This window comes from Anomaloglossus baeobatrachus, chromosome 1 (assembly GCF_048569485.1).
Source record: "Anomaloglossus baeobatrachus isolate aAnoBae1 chromosome 1, aAnoBae1.hap1, whole genome shotgun sequence".
NCBI classification, from domain to species: domain Eukaryota; kingdom Metazoa; phylum Chordata; class Amphibia; order Anura; family Aromobatidae; genus Anomaloglossus; species Anomaloglossus baeobatrachus.
This window is the reverse complement of record NC_134353.1, coordinates 485,987,262-486,006,703: the sequence shown is the minus strand read 5'-3', so window position 1 is coordinate 486,006,703 and position 19,442 is coordinate 485,987,262. Positions and strand designations below refer to the sequence as shown.

Below are 19,442 nucleotides of genomic sequence, written 5' to 3'. Positions count from 1 at the left end.
ATAAATTCGTCTGAACTAGCAGTTGATGTCATCACACACATGTGTCAACAGCTTTGGACAACTGGTAAATGGCCAAAGGGCTGGACAAGATCGGTGTGCATTCCTACTCCGATGTATTCCTACTCCGAAGAATGGAGATGCTACCTACTGTAGAAACTATTGGAATACTGCACTCATACCTCATGCCAGCAAAATACTACTGAAGATCATAGAAAGATGACTACAGCCTTACTTTGACAATGGATCGCCAAAGGAATAAGCAGAATTCAGAAAAGGCAAAGGACCAAGAGATGTAATTGTTAACATTAGATGGATAATGGAAAAGGCCAAAGAATACAACAAAAAGATCTATTTTTGCTTCATTGAGTACAACAAAGACTGTGTTGATCACCAGAAATTTTGAAATACCATGAAGGATATAAGCGATCTAAACCATCCGATCAACCTCCTTAGGAACCTTTGCATCAACCAAGAATCAACTGTCCGAATGGAACATGATGACGTGCCATGGTTTAAAGTAGAGTGAGCAGTCAGACAAAGCTGCAAAATGTTACAATTTCTACTCAATTCATATGCAGAAACTATTTTCAGGAAGGCTGGACTTGCCAAAAAAGAAGAATTAATTAAAATTGATGGACAAATCATCAACAATCTTAAATATGCAGTCAACGCAGCGACAACAGGACATGAACAGGAGAGTAGCTAAGGACAAATCAACAATGAAGTCATTAGACAAGATCTTCAATTAAGGAACCTTTATCTGGTGATGAAGACACTGCTCATCCATAGTCTGGTCTATTCTGTAGTAACATATGAATGCAAAACCTTGATGAAAAAGAAACACGACAGAAGAAGAATCAACGCCTTGAAATCTGGTGCTGGAGAAGATGTTATCAATACCATGGATGGCAGGAAAAGCAAAAATAAATAAATTTTGGTACAAATCCATCCAGACATGTCACTCGAAGCAAGGAGCACCAAGCTACAACTTGCCTACTTTAAACATATCCTAGTAGGAGAGCAATCACTGGAAAAGGACATCATGGTGGGAAGAATAGAAGGAACATGGTGAGGGGAAAGACCAGCAACCTGATCGCTTAATGCTATTAAGAAAATGGCGAAGACCCTGGTGGACCAATCTAGGCTTGCATAAGATCAATTGTCCTATAGAGTGTTCATCCCTCAAGTCGTCATGGCTCTAGATCGAGCTGAAGGCTATTAAAGAATAATAAAACATACCATTGTGTAACATCCCCTCTTCTTTTACAACAGTCTTTAGATGTCTGGGAAGTGAGAATGCTAACTACTGGGTTTTGGAAGAAGGAAATAGTCCCATTCTTGTATTAAGTAGGATTCTAGCTGCTTAATAGTCCTGGGACTTCTTTGTTCATTTCATAATGCACTAATTTGTTTTCTATTGGTTAAAGGTCTGGATTGCAGGTGGCCGGTTCATCACCCAAACTCTCAATGAAGCCATGTTGTTGAGATGGATGTAGTATGTAGTTTTGCATTGTCTTGCTGAAGTATGCAAGATCTACCCTGAAATAAATGTTGTCTGGATAGGAGCATATGTTGTTCTAGTTTTTAGACTGTGTAGAAATATGGATTCTTCTTTGAATGATAGAGCTTTAACTTTCTTTTGTGCATTGCACTGTGAACTGTGCTCTCAGACAATGAATGCTGGAAGCTTTCTTGAGCTCATGCAATGATTGGCATGCACAAACTATACCTGTTTTGATTTATGCCTGTTTTTAATGCAGTGCGTTTTGAGGGATGATATATAACGATCATCCTATGTTGACCATTGTCTTTGTCTCTTGTTCACATGAATTTCACTAGTATCACTAAATCTTTTTTTTTTAAATGTATTATTTAGAGACAAGACAATAACAAAGCCAGTATATTGATAAAATCACATACTTGACATAGGTAAAGTGAAACAGTGGATAAGAAAAGTTACATATAACAATCCACAAACAAAAAAATAAAATAAAAAGAAAGATTAAATCAAAATCCTTGGCAACCAAGAAACGTATCTGTGACATGAATAAGAATCCACACTGCAGTTTTTAGTTTCATCCAATTTTCAGTATAATAAGGAAAAAGAAGAAGAGCAGAGAATGAAGAGTAGTGAATGGAAGAGACAAAGAGAAAGGGTTGAAGAGAGGCAAAAGGGGATAAACAGAGCAACCAAACCATACCAGGTGACCTCACAATCCTACAAAAGGCCATTATATTAAGTAAAGTGCTTGAACTCCATCCAATAGAACCAAGTTTTGTAAAAAACCTCATATCTATTGTAGAGAGAAGTAGTCAAGTCCTCCATATACATTAAGCCTTTGACCTTAGAAACCCGGAGGGACAGAATGAGAGGATTGGTTTTCTTCCAACACAGCAGAATACAGACTCTGGCAGCCATCACCAAAAATCTTAGCAGCAAATGCTTATAGGATGAAACAGAGATCTCACAAAGCTGTAGGAGGAATAGTTCAGGACCTAAATCATATGTAATGCCTGTAACCAACTTGATAATGCTCTTCACTTTAGTCCAAAACGGTTGTAATACCAGATAGGGCGAAGAGATGTGAAGAAAATCACCCTCGCCTAATCCACATCCCCAACACTTGAAATCGAAGAAAAGTAACATTTTGCATAATCTAACTGGAACCCTATACCACCTTGAAAGGAGTTTCTAATTTGCTTCCTGAAGCCGAGAACTTATAGAGGATTTATGTGTCCCTTTGTGTCAAGGAGGGAGTGATTCCCTCTTTCCATTGTGAAAAAAAAACAAGTAGTAGACTGATCTATTGGGTTCACAAGCATTGAGTATACGGAAGAAAGTGTATGATGAAGCACATCCTCACCCATTCAAAGATGTTAAAACGAGCTAGGGATTCAATCATAGCTATCATAATTTGGGAGAGAACAAAGAAAATGATGAAGTTGAGAACACCATACACCCAGTGGCAGTGGGTCTACAATATCTTGAAGAACCTCTAATGAAGGACAGTTATTGCCTGTATGACTCTGGAAAGCTCTAAACGTCCCCTGGGAAATCCAAAGCCGGAAAACAAGGTCTGACAAACTGTGATGGAAGTCCGGAGAACCAATAATAGGGAAGAGGAGATGGAATGAGAAGAGATCTACGTATCTATAGTCTGGAGCAACAAAAGAGAGTAGTACTAATGGCAGGATGAGAATGAAGGATGGGAAATGGAGAGTAGCCAGGGCAGGGTGGATGAAGATATTTCTGAAAAACCTTGGTTGAATTTATAACCATGGCTTCACCAAGGCTTAACTTCATCAATCTATAACTCTACATATGAGTACCCAAATAATGTTTTTAAATCTGTAAGACCTAATCTTCCTTTACGTTTTGGTCAACATAAGAGGGGCAGCGGAAGTCTTGCTGGTTTGTTTGCTCATATAAAACCTATTTGTAAGGATACAATAAATTTGAAAAAAGAATTAGGAATCTTAATGGGTAGGGTTTGAAGGAGATATAGGATCCGATGAACATTCATTTTAAGGATTTCACATCTACCAAACCAAGTAAATACATTTTCTAACCATTGATAACATTCATCTTTAATGACCTGAAGTAATGATAAAAAATAATTTGAATATGGAGTTTATATCTGCAAAAAGGAGAATGCCGAAGGTTATTGTCTGCACTCGATGTCAATGTGATGCCCTGGCCTATCAGGTCATCACAGGGTATTGTGCAATCAGCCCTTCTGTGCAATATCCACCTCCTCCTTGGTTACGGGTCCCTAACCATTGGTGTTGCCAAAACCAGCTAATCAAAATCGTAGGAACACTCTGCAACACATCCACCAGACACACCAGTGGATGGCCTGAGTGGAATAGGGTCGCCAACTTGGGGGTTTGGTTAAGGGGAGGTCAGGAGTGTCAGGAGTCAGTCAGTGGGAGGTGAAAGTGAGAGGAGGTCAGGAGCTGGGCTCCTTGGAACTACCAGACGTTGGTCTGGGCCTGGTAGGAGCTGGAACCCCGGTCGCAGGGGATCGTGACAAGGGGCATGGCATTGTCGTGGAGGACAGCCAGCGGCCTTGTACCATCACCGGGCTGGGACCAGGGCACAATGGGGTACGTGGACCCTAGGTCAGGAAGTAGCTTCAGGCAACCTGACAATTCGCCCGACGAGAACGGAGCCTTCAAGATCCGCTCTCCACCCACTCCAAAATCGGGTTACTAGCACAACGAGACGGATAGGACTTTCCACAAATACGGTCCAAGAAATCCCAAGTTTGAACCCTGAGAGAAAGCTCCCTCAGTTAGCCACACTGGGGAGCGGGACCCGACTAGTTTCAAGCTACAGGGACCAACCAGAAAGAAACAAGGTGCCAAGGGAAAAGTCACAGATCAACAGGCAACACCAACAGAAACGGGACCCAAACGTGCTCCCTCTCAGTGGCAGCGGTTTCCAGAACTTTGGTTTACTAAAGTTGTCAGAGTCAGCGTTATTGGACTGAGTGAGTATGCAAGTGACCCTTACCTCCACAATGACACCTCCCTGTCACTATCACCGAGTCTCGGGGTATTCCCTCCTACCCGTGAAGGGGTTAAACACCTGGCTGGCCACTCCATCGCCACGGGTACTCCCAGCCGCAGCGGTAGTACTGCACCTTACCACACACCACGGATGGCGTCACAAACTCTCAATATACCACCCCCCTGTAAATACACCCTTTCATTCGAGTGGCCGCGAGACTCCCGGGTCCAGACACCCCTCGAGCCACCGAGGATTTGGATCCCAGCAACTCGGCTGCTGACACGGGGGTGGCACATCAGCATGGTGCATATTTGGAAGCCCACATAATGGATTTAAATATGCAGCTTGCAACACTCAGGAGCAGTGCAAACTTGGAGTGGAGTTTAGAGCTTACTGAGAATACTCTGGCTGGGGCCACTGATGTGGAAATGGGGAAGATCAGGACTCATAAGTAGGTAACTGGGTAACAGCTAGAGGAAGTGGTAGGGGGAAAAGTGTCAGGGAGCATAGTCCTGACCTGGTGCAACTTAGTAAATATGCCTGTTTGGCCCAGGACTAGGATCACTACAGCAGGGCGCTGCTCCTAGCAATTAGGAAAATGACTGCTGTGGGAAAGAGGGAAATAGGAGTGGAGCAAAGGCCAGACAGATGTTGGTGGTAGGGGACTCTACAATTAGGCAGACAGACAGGGTCATCTTCTCCCAAGGCCGTGAATGCCGAAGACTGTGTTGTCTGCTGGCTCAGTTACCATGACATGGTTCCAATCATGAAAGTGACTGCAGGCTTATCATTTTAGACTAGACAACCTTCTTAAGGATATACTATGAGATTCCTCTAGAAAACTTATACCCTCTGGTAATAAAATGTCGAGGAATAAAAAGAAACCAATATGGATAAATAAGACAGTACAAAGTATAATAAGAACAAAAACAAGGGTATTCAGAATCTTGAAGGATTAGAATACAGAAATAGCATTTCAGAAGTGCAAAAAAGATCTCAATAGGAAATGTAAAAATGAAATCAAGTTAGAAAAATTAACTACTGAAACACAAATTGCCAATGACATTAAAATAAATCCACCAAATTGTTATAAATACATCAATGACAAAAAGAAAACAAAGGATGGTTTTGTCCCCATAAAAGATAATGGGATAATTATAGAGGACAAAGAAAAGACTGAGATATTAAACAGGCCATTTTCATCCATGTTCACCAAGGAACTGACTTTTCCATTGAGCATTCTAGAAGGCAAAAATCAAAGTTTGCCACTAATCTTAAGGCCCCGTCACACGCAACGACGTATATAATGATATATAGCCGGGGTCACGGATTCCGTGACGCTCATCCGGCATTGTTAGCAACGTCGTTGCATGTGACACCAACGAGCGACTGTTAACGATGGAAAATACTCTCCAAATCGTCCATCGTTGACACGTCGTTCATTTTAAAAAAATCGTTGATTGTTGAGGTCACAGGTTGTTCGTCGTTCCCGAGGCAGCACACATCGCTATGTGTGACACCGCGGGAACGACGAACTACAGCTTACCTGCGGCCGCCGGCAATGAGGAAGGAAGGAGGTGGGCGGGATGTTATCTTCTTTTGGGCGGCCACTTAGTGACGTCGCTGTGACGCCGCACGAACCGCCCCCTTAGAAAGGAGGCGGTTCGCCGGCCACAGTGACGTCGCTAGGCAGGTAAGTCCGTGTGACGGCTCCGAACGATATTGTTCGCCACGGGCAGCAATTTGCCCGTGACACAGAAACGACGGGGGCGGGCACGCTCGCTAGCGATAACGCTAGCGATATTGCTGCGTGTGTCGGGGCCTTTAGACTCTGTTGTAACAGGGTTGGTGCTGCAGGATTAGAGGATGACAGATATGGTATTGATATTTAAAAAATGTAAGAAGGATACAGGCAAAAACCATCTGGTAAGTCTGACATTGGTGGTGTGCAGTTTAAGAGATGACATGCAAAAATATATTGCAGAAAATATAATAACTGACAACCAGCATGAAATCACAAAGGATAAGTCATGTCTAACCAACATGCTGGGATTCTAGTAGGTATGTGCAAAGCTGGATATTGGTAATGCAGCTAATGTGATATGTTTGGATTTTGCAAAGGCATTTGATACAGTACCATATAATAGCCTTATACTGAAGTTCCAGAATCAAGGACTATATTTATGCTGAAAGAGTCAAGTAAGAGCTTGTTTTTTGCAGGATGAGTAGACGTTTTTATTGATACTATTTTCGGGCACATATCTTTTTATCGCCTTTTATTGAGATTTTTGGGATGCAGAATGAACAAAAACCAGCAATTTAGAAATTGTTTTTGTATGCCATTCACCATGTGCTAAAAGTAAAAAGACAGCTTTATTCTTTGAGTAAGTACAATTACAGCAATACCACATTAAAGGGGGCTTTACATGCTACGACATCGCTAATGCGAACTCATTGAGGTCACGGAATTGGTGACGCACATCCCGCCGCATTAGCGATGCCGTTCCATGTGACACCTATGAGCGATTTTGCATCGTTTCAAAAACGTGCAAAATCGCTCATCGGTGACATGGGGGTCCATTCTCAAAAATAGTTACTGCAGCAGTAACGAAGTTGTTCCTCGTTCCTGCGGCAGCACACATCGCTCCGTGTGACACCGCAGGAACGAGGAAGCTCTCCTTACCTGCCTCCCGGCCGCTATGCGGAAGGAAGGAAGTGGGCGGGATCTTACGTCCCGCTCATCTCCACCCCTCAGCTTCTATTGGGCGGCGGTTCAGTGACGCAGCTGTGACGTCGCTGTGACGCTGAACGAACTGCCCCCTTAGAAAGGAGGCGGTTCGCCGGTCACAGCGACGTCGCTGGGCAGGTAAGTATGTGTGACGGGTCTGGGCGATGTTGTGCGGCATGGGCAGCGATTTGCCCGTGTCACACAACAGATGGGGGCGGGTACCCATGCTAGCGATATCAGTACCGATATCGCAGCGTATAAAGCGGCCTTTAGGCTATGTGCCCACGGGGAAAGTGTCCTGCGGTTATATCCGCAGGACATTCTGCAGGAGCTCCTAGAAAACCGCAGCACAACTTTTTCTGTTTCAATGCTGCGGTTTTATTGCGGAATGTCCTGCGAATATGCTGTGGGCATTCTGCATTGAGGATACAGTACCATGGCTTTAGCACTGCATCCTGAATACAGAACAAGTGCTGAGTGATCGGGGCGTTCATAATTACCTCCATCACGCAGCACTTCTCTCTGGTGTCACTGTCAGCGGCTGCACTTTGCAGGAGAAGGTGGGCGGGCCTGAACTAGCTACGGCTGTCACATGATCGGAGCTCATGCAGGCCCCGCCCACTTCCTGCTCCTAGCTCCACTGTCGTCCTCTGCAGTGAGGGAAAGTGACCGGGTGTCTGCTATCAAGGCAGGTAAGTATGGGATCAAGGCAGATTTCCGCAGGTAAATCCACAGGAATAATTGACATGCAGTTATGTGCGGCTGCGGGATAACCGCAGCATATTCCGCAACCGCACATATGGCAGCGTGGAAACAGACAGTCCCCATGTCCCATAGGGTAACATGGGGAGTGTCTGTACTTGCTGAAACCTGCGGATTTATCTGGAAAATGCAGATAAATCCGCAGGTTTTCCGTGGCAAAATCCGCAGAAGTAAGCTCCCGTGGGCACATAGCCTTAGGGGTACTTTGCACACTACGACATCGCAGGTGCGATGTCGGTGGGGTCAAATTGAAAGTGACGCACATCCGGCATCGCAGGCGACATCGTAGTATGAAAAGCCTAGATGATATGATTAACGAGCGCAAAAGCGTCGTAATCGTATCATCGGTGTAGCGTCGGCATAATCCATAATTACGTTGATGCGATAGTCCAATGTTGTTCCTCGCTCCAGCAGCAGCACATATCACTGTGTGTGAAGCCACAGGAGCGAGGAACATCTCCTACCTGCGTCACCGCGGCTCCCGTAGGATATGCGGAAGGGAGAAGGTGAGCAGGATGTTTACATCCCGCTCATCTCTGCCCCTCCCCTCCTATTGGCCGCCTGCCATGTGACGTTGCAGTGACGCCGTACGACCCGCCCCCTTAATAAGGAGGCGGGTCGCCGGCCAGAGCGACGTCCCAGGACAGTTGAGTCCATGTGAAGCTGCCGTAGCGATAATGTTCGCTACGGCAGCTGTCACAAGGATATCGCAGCTGCGACAGGGGCGGGGACTATCGCACTCAGCATCGCAGCATCGGCTTGCGATGTTGCAGCGTGCAAAGTACCCCTTAGAGTGTTTTTTGTATCTTCTTCAAGCTGTATAGCAGCTTATTTTTTGCAGGATGAGATGATGTTTTCAGCTATACCATTTTTATTTACATTTGTGTTTTTGATGGCATTTTAATCCATTTTTATTTCGGAGGTATGTTGAAGAAGCATAGTTTTTTTTACCACTTATTTATTTTATTTTTATGGTGTTCCCTGTAGGGGTTGAATAGTGTTACACTTATCATGTTATCGTGGATGCGGTGATCCCAAATATGTGTACTTTATTAGTAAAGATGAGCGGTTCCATTGAGGCTCAGTTGGCCGGCAGCAAACGAGCTTTGCTCCACAAGCTCAAGGTTGACCCAAAACCCGCCCACATACAGCCAGCCATAAGCAGATCACTTCCGGAGGAGGGTGGTTGGGCTTTTTCAAACTTTTTTTTTTTGTTGTTGCACACTACATCTGATCATGCTGTTGTTACCGCCCAGTGTGCGCCGTTCAAACACTGCAAGCGGCTCACACTGGGCCGAGCACCGAGTGTACCTGGCACAGCGTTGCTTGCACAAGTTTTGTTCGCACGTACAGCATCCGATCCCAGAATCTAAACCTTGATTTTTAAATTTAGTGTTTGGTTGGAAAACCAAACTTCAGGTTCGGTCATCTTTATTTATTAGTTTATTTTTGTTTTTACATATATATATTCTTCTTTAATGATGTAATATATTTTGTTCTTTATTTTGTTTTTATTTGTGTGTTTTTAATAATTTTTGCATTTTGTTTTAAGTTTTTTTTACACTTTTCTTAGTTTCTCTATGGGACTTTAACTTTTATTCTTCTGATCACTGGTGTCATATATTGAAATACACATGTTTTGCAATACATGAGAACATTTAGATCACACAGGCAAAATGCCTGTTAGATCCTGCCTATGGCTGGACCTAACAGGCCACAATACCTGGCACACCAGGAGGTCATCGTTTGATCTTCAGGTGACATGACAACCATTTGCTCCCTGTGATTTTGTTGCATGGGTACCGATGGAGGTGACAGAGTGAGCCTCCTCCCTCCCACAACCATCCAAATGTCATGATCGGTATAGATCACGGCATCTGGAGGGTTAATCAGCCAGAGGTGGTGCTTGCACTGGCCCTGGGTGTTACCACAGCAGCTCGGCTGTCAGCACCTCCCACACGAACATGCTGTGATTGGTCAGGTAAATTAACTAATCGATCACAGCGATCAGAGAGCGAGGCTCTCTGAAAAACTTACCTGCATCTATGGCTATGTTGGTCAGCTGTCAATGCCTACTGTCGTCACGGAGCTGTCACTGAGTGTTTTCACACAGTGACAGTTTCAATCCATGATGGTCATAGCACGTCATGATGCAGGAACGACACCTGCTCATGACGTGCTATGTCCGTCTTTTGTCGTTAAGGGGTTATGACTTCATACAAAAGCCTTTTTTGGTGATGACAGCTTCAAGATGCCTCCTGTATGGAGAAATTAGTCTCATGCACTGCTTAAGTATGATTTTGGCACATTCTTTCACACAAACATTCTTCGAATCCTGAAAGTTGTGTGGGCTTCTTCCATGAACTCTGAGCTTCAGTTCCTTTTAGTACTGAGCATGCACTACCATGCTTGGATGCTCAGTACCCGTAACTAGCCGTTGATGCTCGGATGGGCATTGTGGAGACACGGGGCTCAGTGGGTGCTCTCGTCCACTAAAACCCGCCACCTTTAGAAAGACAGCGTGGCTCAGGGCTCATCCCAACTGAACGCCGGCCTCCTTAACCGTGGGCGTAACACTACTCAGACAACACAGGGTGAGGGAACCACAATAATTAGACTTTATTGGATCCCCAAACAATTAACGGCACATAACACATAACCAGCAAAACACAAATGTAACAGGCAACAGAGTCTCACCCTTCCTCTGGCTCACCAGGGATTTAGAATGTCCATGCCTCAAAGGTTCCAGGGCTATTTACTCCAATCCAGCAGCACCCCGCTTTTGGTGGGCACCCACCGAGAAAGGAATAATGCCAGATTCAGGAAGCTGTGTGAGGTCTGCAAAGTCTGTAACAGGTGACTGAACTGTCCCAACCTGAGTGTCCTCCTTAGGTAGTCCTGGTATGATGTTACAATCCTGGCAGCCGGAATCGAAATCCCTAGGCTGTGGATATGGTCTCCAACCGGAACCGGAGTCCCTAAATTGAAGCCATAAGATATCCTGATCCACTAGTCAGCTCCAAAGAGCTTAGACTGGATCCATCAGCATCCATCAACAACCACTGGTGGCTTAAAGAAATCCCTTTTATAGCCACAGTCTTCCACTTGGATATACTGCGTCCTCATCGATTGGTTGGACAAGATCGCCTCTCCCATTGGATGAATCTGAAGCTGCATGGACAATGTTCATTTAAATGATGTGCATAGAAAGACTGAAGATATCTACATGAAGTCTGGAAGTCACACACTCAACAATGGCTACTAAGGTAATCACATTAGCAATACACAACTACAATACAATGGTTACTGGAAAAGTCTGGAGAACAATACGTTTGGCTTTCAGTGGCCAACACAATTACATTGAGTCAACAAGAGTCTTGTAAAAACAATGAGGGACTTCTCCCCCGTCTATAGACAATCTATCATGCTGTCTGGCTGAATTTTAAGAAACTTTAACCCATGAGAGTCCATGTCGTCACAGGCATGACTCCGGAAGATTTCTCAGAAAATTGCTTGAGTTCCCCATTGACTTCAGGTACTCGAGTCATGCCCATTCGAGCATCAACTGCTAGTTACGAGAACTGAGCACCTGAGCATTGTAGTGCTCGCTCATCACTAGTTCATTTAAAAAATACTATATTGTATTCAGTTCCTGTGATTGGTGGGGCCATTCTAGCAGGTTTATTTTCTTCAAATCAAATGAGAGTTTCCTTGTCTGTGTTTGGCATCATTGTCCTGCTGAAATGTCACCCTTGTTTCATCTTCATCATTCTGGTAGATAGTATCAGATTTTTGTCAAGAATGTCTTTGTACATTTGTCTATTTAACACTCCTTCAATTATATGAAGTTTTCTAGTGTTGTATGCTTAAAAACAGCCGCACACTACAATGTTCTTCCGTCTAAATTTCACTGTTGATATGGTGATTTGAGGTGATATGCAGTACCTTTTGGCCTCCAAACATGGCACATGCATTATGGCATCCAAAGAGTTCAATTTTGGTCTCACTCAACCACATTATATTCTCCCACTATTTCACAAGCTTGTCTAAATGTTGTTGAGCAAACGTTAAACATGTTTGGACATGCTTAGCAATGAAGTCTTGTGTGGTGAGCATGCATACTGGCCATGGAGGTTGAGTGTATTTTTTTATTGTTCTCTTTGAAACAATTGTATCTACTGATTTCAGGTGTTTCAGTATCTCACCACAGATGGTTCTCGGCTCTTGGACAACTATTCCGATAATTCTTTTCACTCTTTTGACTAAAATTTTACGGGTAGCACCTGCTTCAGTAGTTTAGAAATTATTTTGTAAACAATGTCAGTAGTATGTTTTGCAACAATAAAGTTGCGAATCTCTTGAGACAGCTCACTTGTTTTACCTATCATGAGATGTTTCTTGTGTTGCACTTTGGTAATGAGAAACTTTTATAGCACATTAGTTGAAGAAGCTGATTTTTTTTTACTAAGTGTCACAATTGCTTTCTAGGTACTGATAGATTTCAGTTGGTGTTATGAATTTCCATAGCTTTTTTGACCTTTGTTTCTTCATGTGTTCAATACTTTTTCACTATTTCATTTCTGATTATTACACATAACATAACTAAAGGGTGCTTTACACGCTGCGATATCGCTAACGATATATCGTCGGGGTCACGTCGTTAGTGACGCACATCTGGCGTCGTTAGCAACATCGCAGCGTGTGACACCAAGGAGCGACGATCAACGATCACAAAAACGGCAAAAATCGTTGATCGTTGACACGCCGCTCTTTTTCATAATATTGTTACTGCTGCAGGTACGATGTTGTTCGTTGTTCCTGCGGCATCATACATCGCTACGTGTGACACCGAAGGAACGACGAACATCTCCTACCTGCGTCCACCGGAAAAGAAGGAAGAAAGGAGGTTGGCAGGATCTTCCGCCCGCTCATCTCTGTCCCTCCGCTTCTATTGGACGGCTGCCGTGTGACGTCGCTGTGATGCCGCACAAACCGCCCCCCTTAGAAAGGAGGCGGTTCGCCAGCCAGAGCGATGTCGCAGGGAAGGTAAGTCCGTGTGACGGGTGTAAGCGATGTTGTGCACCACGGGCAGCAATTTGCCCGTGTTGCACAACTGAGCGTACCGCTCACTAGTGATATCGATACCAATATCGCAGCGTGTAAAGCACCCTTTACTCCTTTACGGCCAAGGACATAACTGTACGTTCTTGGTTGCCATTACCATGGGCTTCGGCGGTGAGCCTGTGGTAATTCCTGCACAGCAGACATATGGAGCTAACAGGCGCAGGTGGAGCGGAGTTCCGCTCACACGTGTTAACCCTTTAGATCATGCTGTCAAACACTAACAGTGCAATTTAATGGCCGCGGCGGGGATTGCACTTTTTCCAGAGCACAAATATGTTGCCATGATAGTGCGGGTCAGCTGAAGACCCCTGATGCTGCCATGACTTACTGCCTGTTAACTTATCCAAGTGTTAGCATGGACAAATCAAAGTCCAGACCTGAATCCAATCGAAAATCTGTGGAAAGAGCTGAAAACTGCTGTTCACAAACACTCTCCACCAAACCTCACTCAGCTCAAGCTGTTTGCAAAGGAAGAATTGGCAAGAACTTCAGTCTCTTGGTGTGCAAAAGTGATAGACACATACCCCAAGCGACTTGCAGCTGTAATCGCAGCAAAAGGTGGGACTACAAAGTATTAACTTAAAGGGGACGAATAATATTGCACGCCCCAATTTTCAGTTATTTATTTTTTAAAAAAGGTTAAAATAAGCAATAAATTTTGTTCAACTTCACAATTGTGTCCCACTTGTTGATTCTTCACCATAACATTAAAATTTTTATCTTCATGTTTGAAGCCTGAAATGTGGGAAATGTTGAAAAATTCAAGGGGGCTGAATACTTTCGCAAGGCACTATATATATATATATATATATATATATATATATATATATATATATATATTTATTTATATTTATTTTTTAATAAAATTTCTGGTATACAGTAAAACGAGACAGAAGAAACCACACCAGGTATACTATTCATTTTTACTAATAAAAAAGGTAAGAAGATGAGCAGTACATCAGGTTTCTAGTATTGTAAATGTCTATATAAAACACGGGAGATCTATGTGGAAATGATAAAGGAAATGCATGAATACATTATTTTAGTGGTGTTATTTTAGATGAGCTTTAGCCTTGGCATAACATGCAACCTTGGCATCTCTATTTGTGCGCCTAGTAACAGCTTAGCTGTACTAAAAAACTCATCCTCACAAAAGGCACTTGAAATTATTGTGAAATTGTAAATGTGGAAAATAGCAGGGTTTTTTAAGGAACACGTTTGAGAAAGGAACCAAAGCAGTATGAAAGTAAGGGTCCAATTGTATCATTCTGAAGATACAGTACTGTGTCAGATATAGATTTACATTATTTTCCTATCAATACAACACTAAGGCACATTAAGCTATTCCTTTTACAGTTGTGAAGCAAGCAAAGAAAATATATGTCAGAAATTTTACAAAAGCCTAAAGCCTGCTTTACACGGTATGACCGATTGTGCGATTTCACAATCGATCGTACCCGCCCCCGTCCTTTTTGCGTCACGGGCAAATCGCTGCCCGTGTCGCACAAAGTTAGTAACCCCCGTCACACATACTTACCTCTCGTGCGACCTCGCTGTGGGCGGCGAACGTCCACTTCCTGGAGTGGGAGGGACGTTCGGCGTCACAGCGACGTCACACGGCCGCCGGCCAATAGAAGCGGAGGGGCGGAGATGAGCGGGACGTAAACATCCCGCCCACCTCCTTCCTTCCACATAGAGACGGCGGGGGCCGTGGGAGGCAGGTGAGCTGCTCATCGTTCCCGTGGTGTCACACGGAGTGGCGTGTGCTACCACGGAAACGATGGTCAACTAAATTAAACGATTTTATGGAACCTAACGAGCAGTACCCGACTCACGATTTGTGAGCGATACTGCGTCGCTAGGAGGTGTCACACAGGCCGGCATCGCCAGCGATGTCGGATGTGCGTCACAAAAACCGTGACCCCGACGATCTATCGCACGATAGATTGCCTGGTGTAAAGCAGCCTTAAGGGGTACTTTGCACGCTGCGACATCGCAAGCCGATGCTGCGATGCCGAGCGCGATAGTCCCCGCCCCCGTCGCAGCTACGATATCATTGTGATAGCTGCCGTAGCGAATATTATCGCTACGGCTGCTTCACATGCACTCACCTGCCGTGCGACGTCGCTCTGGCCGGCGAACCGCCTCCTTATTAAGGGGGCGGGTCGTACGGCATCACTGCGACGTCACACGGCAGGCGGCCAATAGGAGCGGAGGGGCGGAGATGAGCGGGATGTAAACATCCCGCCCACCTACTTCCTTCCGCATAGCCGACGGGAGCCGCGGTGACGCAGGTAGGAGATGTTCCTCGCTCCTGCGACTTCACACACAGCGATGTGTGCTGCCGCAGGAACGAGGAACAACATCGGACCGTCGTGTCACCGTAATTATGGAATTCGCCGATGCTGCACCGATGATACGATTACGACGCTTTTGCGCTCATTAATCGTATCATCTAGGATTTACACACTACGATGTCGAGAGCAACGCAGGAAGTGCATCACTTTAGACATGACCCCACCGACATCGCACCTGCGATGTCGTAGTGTGCAAAGCCCGCCTAAGTCTAATATCACTATTTCATCTCTCTCCGCTCTTCAGTTGTTCACGGTTGACGCTTTATTAATTCCACCCTTTTCAGTTGAAATGTAGCTGGTTCCTAACAGAAAGTGTTTCTTTTAGAGATGGGCGAATTGATACAATGTGAATCGAATCATATTGAATATTTAGGAATTCGGTGAACCCGGCAGATTTGTACAATTTTCAATTTGCTTCACGAGAATCGGCATTTTAAACATTGCAGAAGATTGCATCAGTCAGGGAAGGCTCAAATGACCTTGGAAAGGATTACCCATAATGGTTTTCTGCTATCACATCACAGCTAATTAGATAGAACTATCACAGTTAGTATAAGAGAAGGAGTCACTTTGTGGCGAATCTGAACTGGAAGAGGACGTCACATCTCACAGCTTAGCCATACTAGTTGGAAGATTAAACTATAAAACACTGAAGAAACTGTACAGATAGTGTGTGACAGCACACCGGTGAAGAAGATTAGTGTGTGAGAAATAGAGAACAGTGTCATACACATTTTTCATGGCAATTGGAGTACTTTCAATTCAGAGTGAATTGATTTGCTACAAATCAAATTTCCTGGGAAAATGTGTTAAATCTTGCAAAACTGATTTTCTTATCCTTATATGTTATAGATATTGATAGGTAGTGTTTACATGCAGCAAATTTCATACAACTAACTGTTTGCAGAAATCCATGCACATGCTACAAAAACAACCCAATTTAGTTGTATCAGATATGAAACAGTAATTTGCCGAGTGTAAATATTTTAAAAAAAATAACTAAAGTAGCTAACCAAACAAATCATAGACTCTGCTGAGATAAATTGAGTCTATTGGAGTTTTTTTGAAGAGGAGAATAGTGCGGTATGCTGCACATAATTAAACAGAGCCTAATAAGAAGGCTGTGCAGGGAATTTGTATCTATAAACCTACAAACACTGTTTTCTCATTTTAAACATTTATATTTAAATATCTAAAATTATCTCCTGGAAATAAGAAAAAACATGCTGACCAAAATCTTCACATACGAGGGGCTGCTGATAAGTCTTTGGCTTTGTGATTTTTTTTAGTTTCTATGGTAACAAATGTTACATCACATGAAAGCCTTATGTGTCTAATATATGTTTTTAAAATTTTGTGTTTGTTGCTTATGGCAACAGTGTTTTACGCACGCGGGAAAACAAAATGGCGGAGTCTAACGCGATATTCATATCAACTGATAGCAGAGGAGTGATAAAATTCTTGTTTCTGTAAGGAAAATTTGCAAAGGATATTCATGGTGATATGTCGCAGACATTGGGGGATCAATGCCCTTCATATTCCACAGTTAAGAACTGGGTTGCCAAATTTAAAACGGGCCACTTCAGCACCAATGTTGAGAAACGTTCTGGACGACCGAGAATGGTTGCTGTTGCGGAGATCGTCGATGCTGTGCATAACCTCATACTGGAGAATCGACAAATTTCAGCTAAAGCAATAGCAGACATCATGGGGATTTCGTGTGAACATGTTTGTGTCATTATCCATGAACATTTGGACATGAGGAAGCTATCTGCAAAGTGGGTCCCCAAATGTTTGACAATAGATTAGAGAAGCATGCGAGTGAAAACTTCCGTGTCCATTTGTCAGCGTTTCTGGACTGATAAAAACTTCCTGGATCAACTGGTCACTATGGATGAGACCTGGATTTATTTGTATGACCCTAAAAAAACAAGAAGCAGTCAAAAGAGTGGAGGCACAGTGGTTCTCCTCGTCCAGAGAAGTTCAGGGTTGAAAAATCAGCCACTAAGGTGATGACGTCTGTGTTCTGGGATAAGGATGGCGAGCTGCTTGTGAAATACCTTCAAAAGGGTTCCACCATCAATGCAAGGTATTATATTGAACTTTTGGACCAATTGAAGGCAGATCTGAAGACCAAAGGCGCAGCAAGCTGTCCAAAGGAATCTTGTTTCTGCAAGACTCCGCTCACACTGCACAAGCGACCATGGCAAAACTGGCAGAGCTGGCCTTCCAGCTGGTTGACCACCCACCTTATTCACCAGATCTAGCTCTGTCTGACTATCATCTGTTTCCAAATCTGAAGAAACATCTCAAGGGTACCAAATTTCATAACATTTCTGATGCCATGGCTGCTACGGATGCCTAGTTTGAGGCACAACCAAAATCCTTCTTTTTGCTAGGCTTACAGAACTTGGAATACCGATGTAAGAAGTGTGTTGACACCAGTGGAGAGTATGTGGAATAAATGTAAAGTTTCATCATCCTATCTCGTTTCTTTCTGGGTAAAGCCAAAGACTTATGAGCAGCCCCTCGTATATGTATAAACATATATTTTATTCTGTAAATTCTGCGCAGCATGATAAATATTATTTATATAACAAGAACCATAATACAATTTAATAAAACATAATATTACATAAATAACTAATACCTTTGAAGCAATAGACCCCAAACTTCCTCTGAGGATGAGGAAATCCTGTTCGATTTACGTATTGATACAATGTTCGAACTCCTGGTTCTTCTCCACCACAGTTTTTCCGTGGATTCCTTATTGGATAACGAACACTACTGTCTGCCAACCATCCTGGGTCACACTGATCCAATCCCTTTCTCCAAGCAGCATAAAGCTGACCCACAGTGGCCAATGACCCTCCATCAAGCAAGCATAAGTTTCGAGCATGTTCCAGAGAGCTTCTTTCAGGCACATAATAAACATCGCCTGCAGTTAAAGAGATCATAAAAATTAACATATAAAAATAGCCATCTACTTTCTAATTTTGTATGTATATATATATATATATATATATATATATATATATATACACATATATACATATATATGAAGATATATTGCTATATTAGAGACATTGTCCAGTGTAAAAAAAAGGACAAATGTCACTCTGTCTGACTGCAGACCAGAGGCTCCCACATCATTATAGTGCGAAATGCGCACAATGTCATGATTCCCAAGTATGCTCCATGCAAGTCATGTGCCAACTAGACTCTCTTCTGCTTATCACTATTCTAGTAGAGGAGACCCTTGTCAGCACATGACCACAAGTATGCAAATTGCATGAGAAATTCAGGGGAATCATGACAGTGAACACATTGCAAACAGTCATGATTTGGCAGTCACATAGAATAATTGGAGACTTTTCTCCTTATACTGGTTAACCACTCTAATGGTAAAAGACCTTAATCTAATACAACAGCAACAGCTAATCTACCTAGTGGGCTCTTTGTGTAACAGTACACATCATAGGTTTCCTGCGGTTCTCTTTCTCCATATGTCCTAACACCAGGAACATTATTTCGGTCTCCATAGCAACCTGGTCTGGGTGTTTTGATTGGGTATCTGTAAAATAAAAACAGAAAAATGTAAAATTAATGATTATGTTGTTCTTAGGAAAAGTCCTGTAACAGCCGTGTCTTGCAGGTTTCAGATATTTTTCCTTGCAGTGTTATTTCCTTTGCATTGCACCGCAGGGCCTTTGATGAGTGTGATGAGTTTAGATATATTAGCAGCAAAAATGTTAATCAAATTTATTTTAAAATGTTGGCAACAATGAATCTACAATGAAAGGACACTGCTTGTCACATCTTTATGCGCCTATCATCAGCCCTGTGAGCATTTGCCAGTGGCATACCTGCCAGGGACCTTTTGACCCATTAGGCTACAGGCTACAACCCCACCACTCACTATAGTTTCACCCCTGATGGCTGAGACTGAGGGTAGAAG

The 19,442-nt window shown here is 43.4% G+C and overlaps 1 protein-coding gene across 3 annotated transcripts in view; it reads right to left on the bottom strand.

Annotated features, from left to right (window-relative positions):
• Positions 1 to 19,442, bottom strand: part of NCAN (neurocan) — a 350,580-nt gene that overhangs the window by 162,366 nt on the left and 168,772 nt on the right. For all 3 annotated transcript variants that reach the window (XM_075315342.1, XM_075315351.1, XM_075315359.1), the window contains 2 exons: positions 18,931 to 19,058; positions 18,135 to 18,422 (listed from right to left, as the gene is read on the bottom strand). In XM_075315342.1, coding sequence (XP_075171457.1) covers positions 18,135 to 18,422; positions 18,931 to 19,058 — 416 coding nt within the window. The remainder of the gene's footprint in view (positions 1 to 18,134; positions 18,423 to 18,930; positions 19,059 to 19,442) is intronic.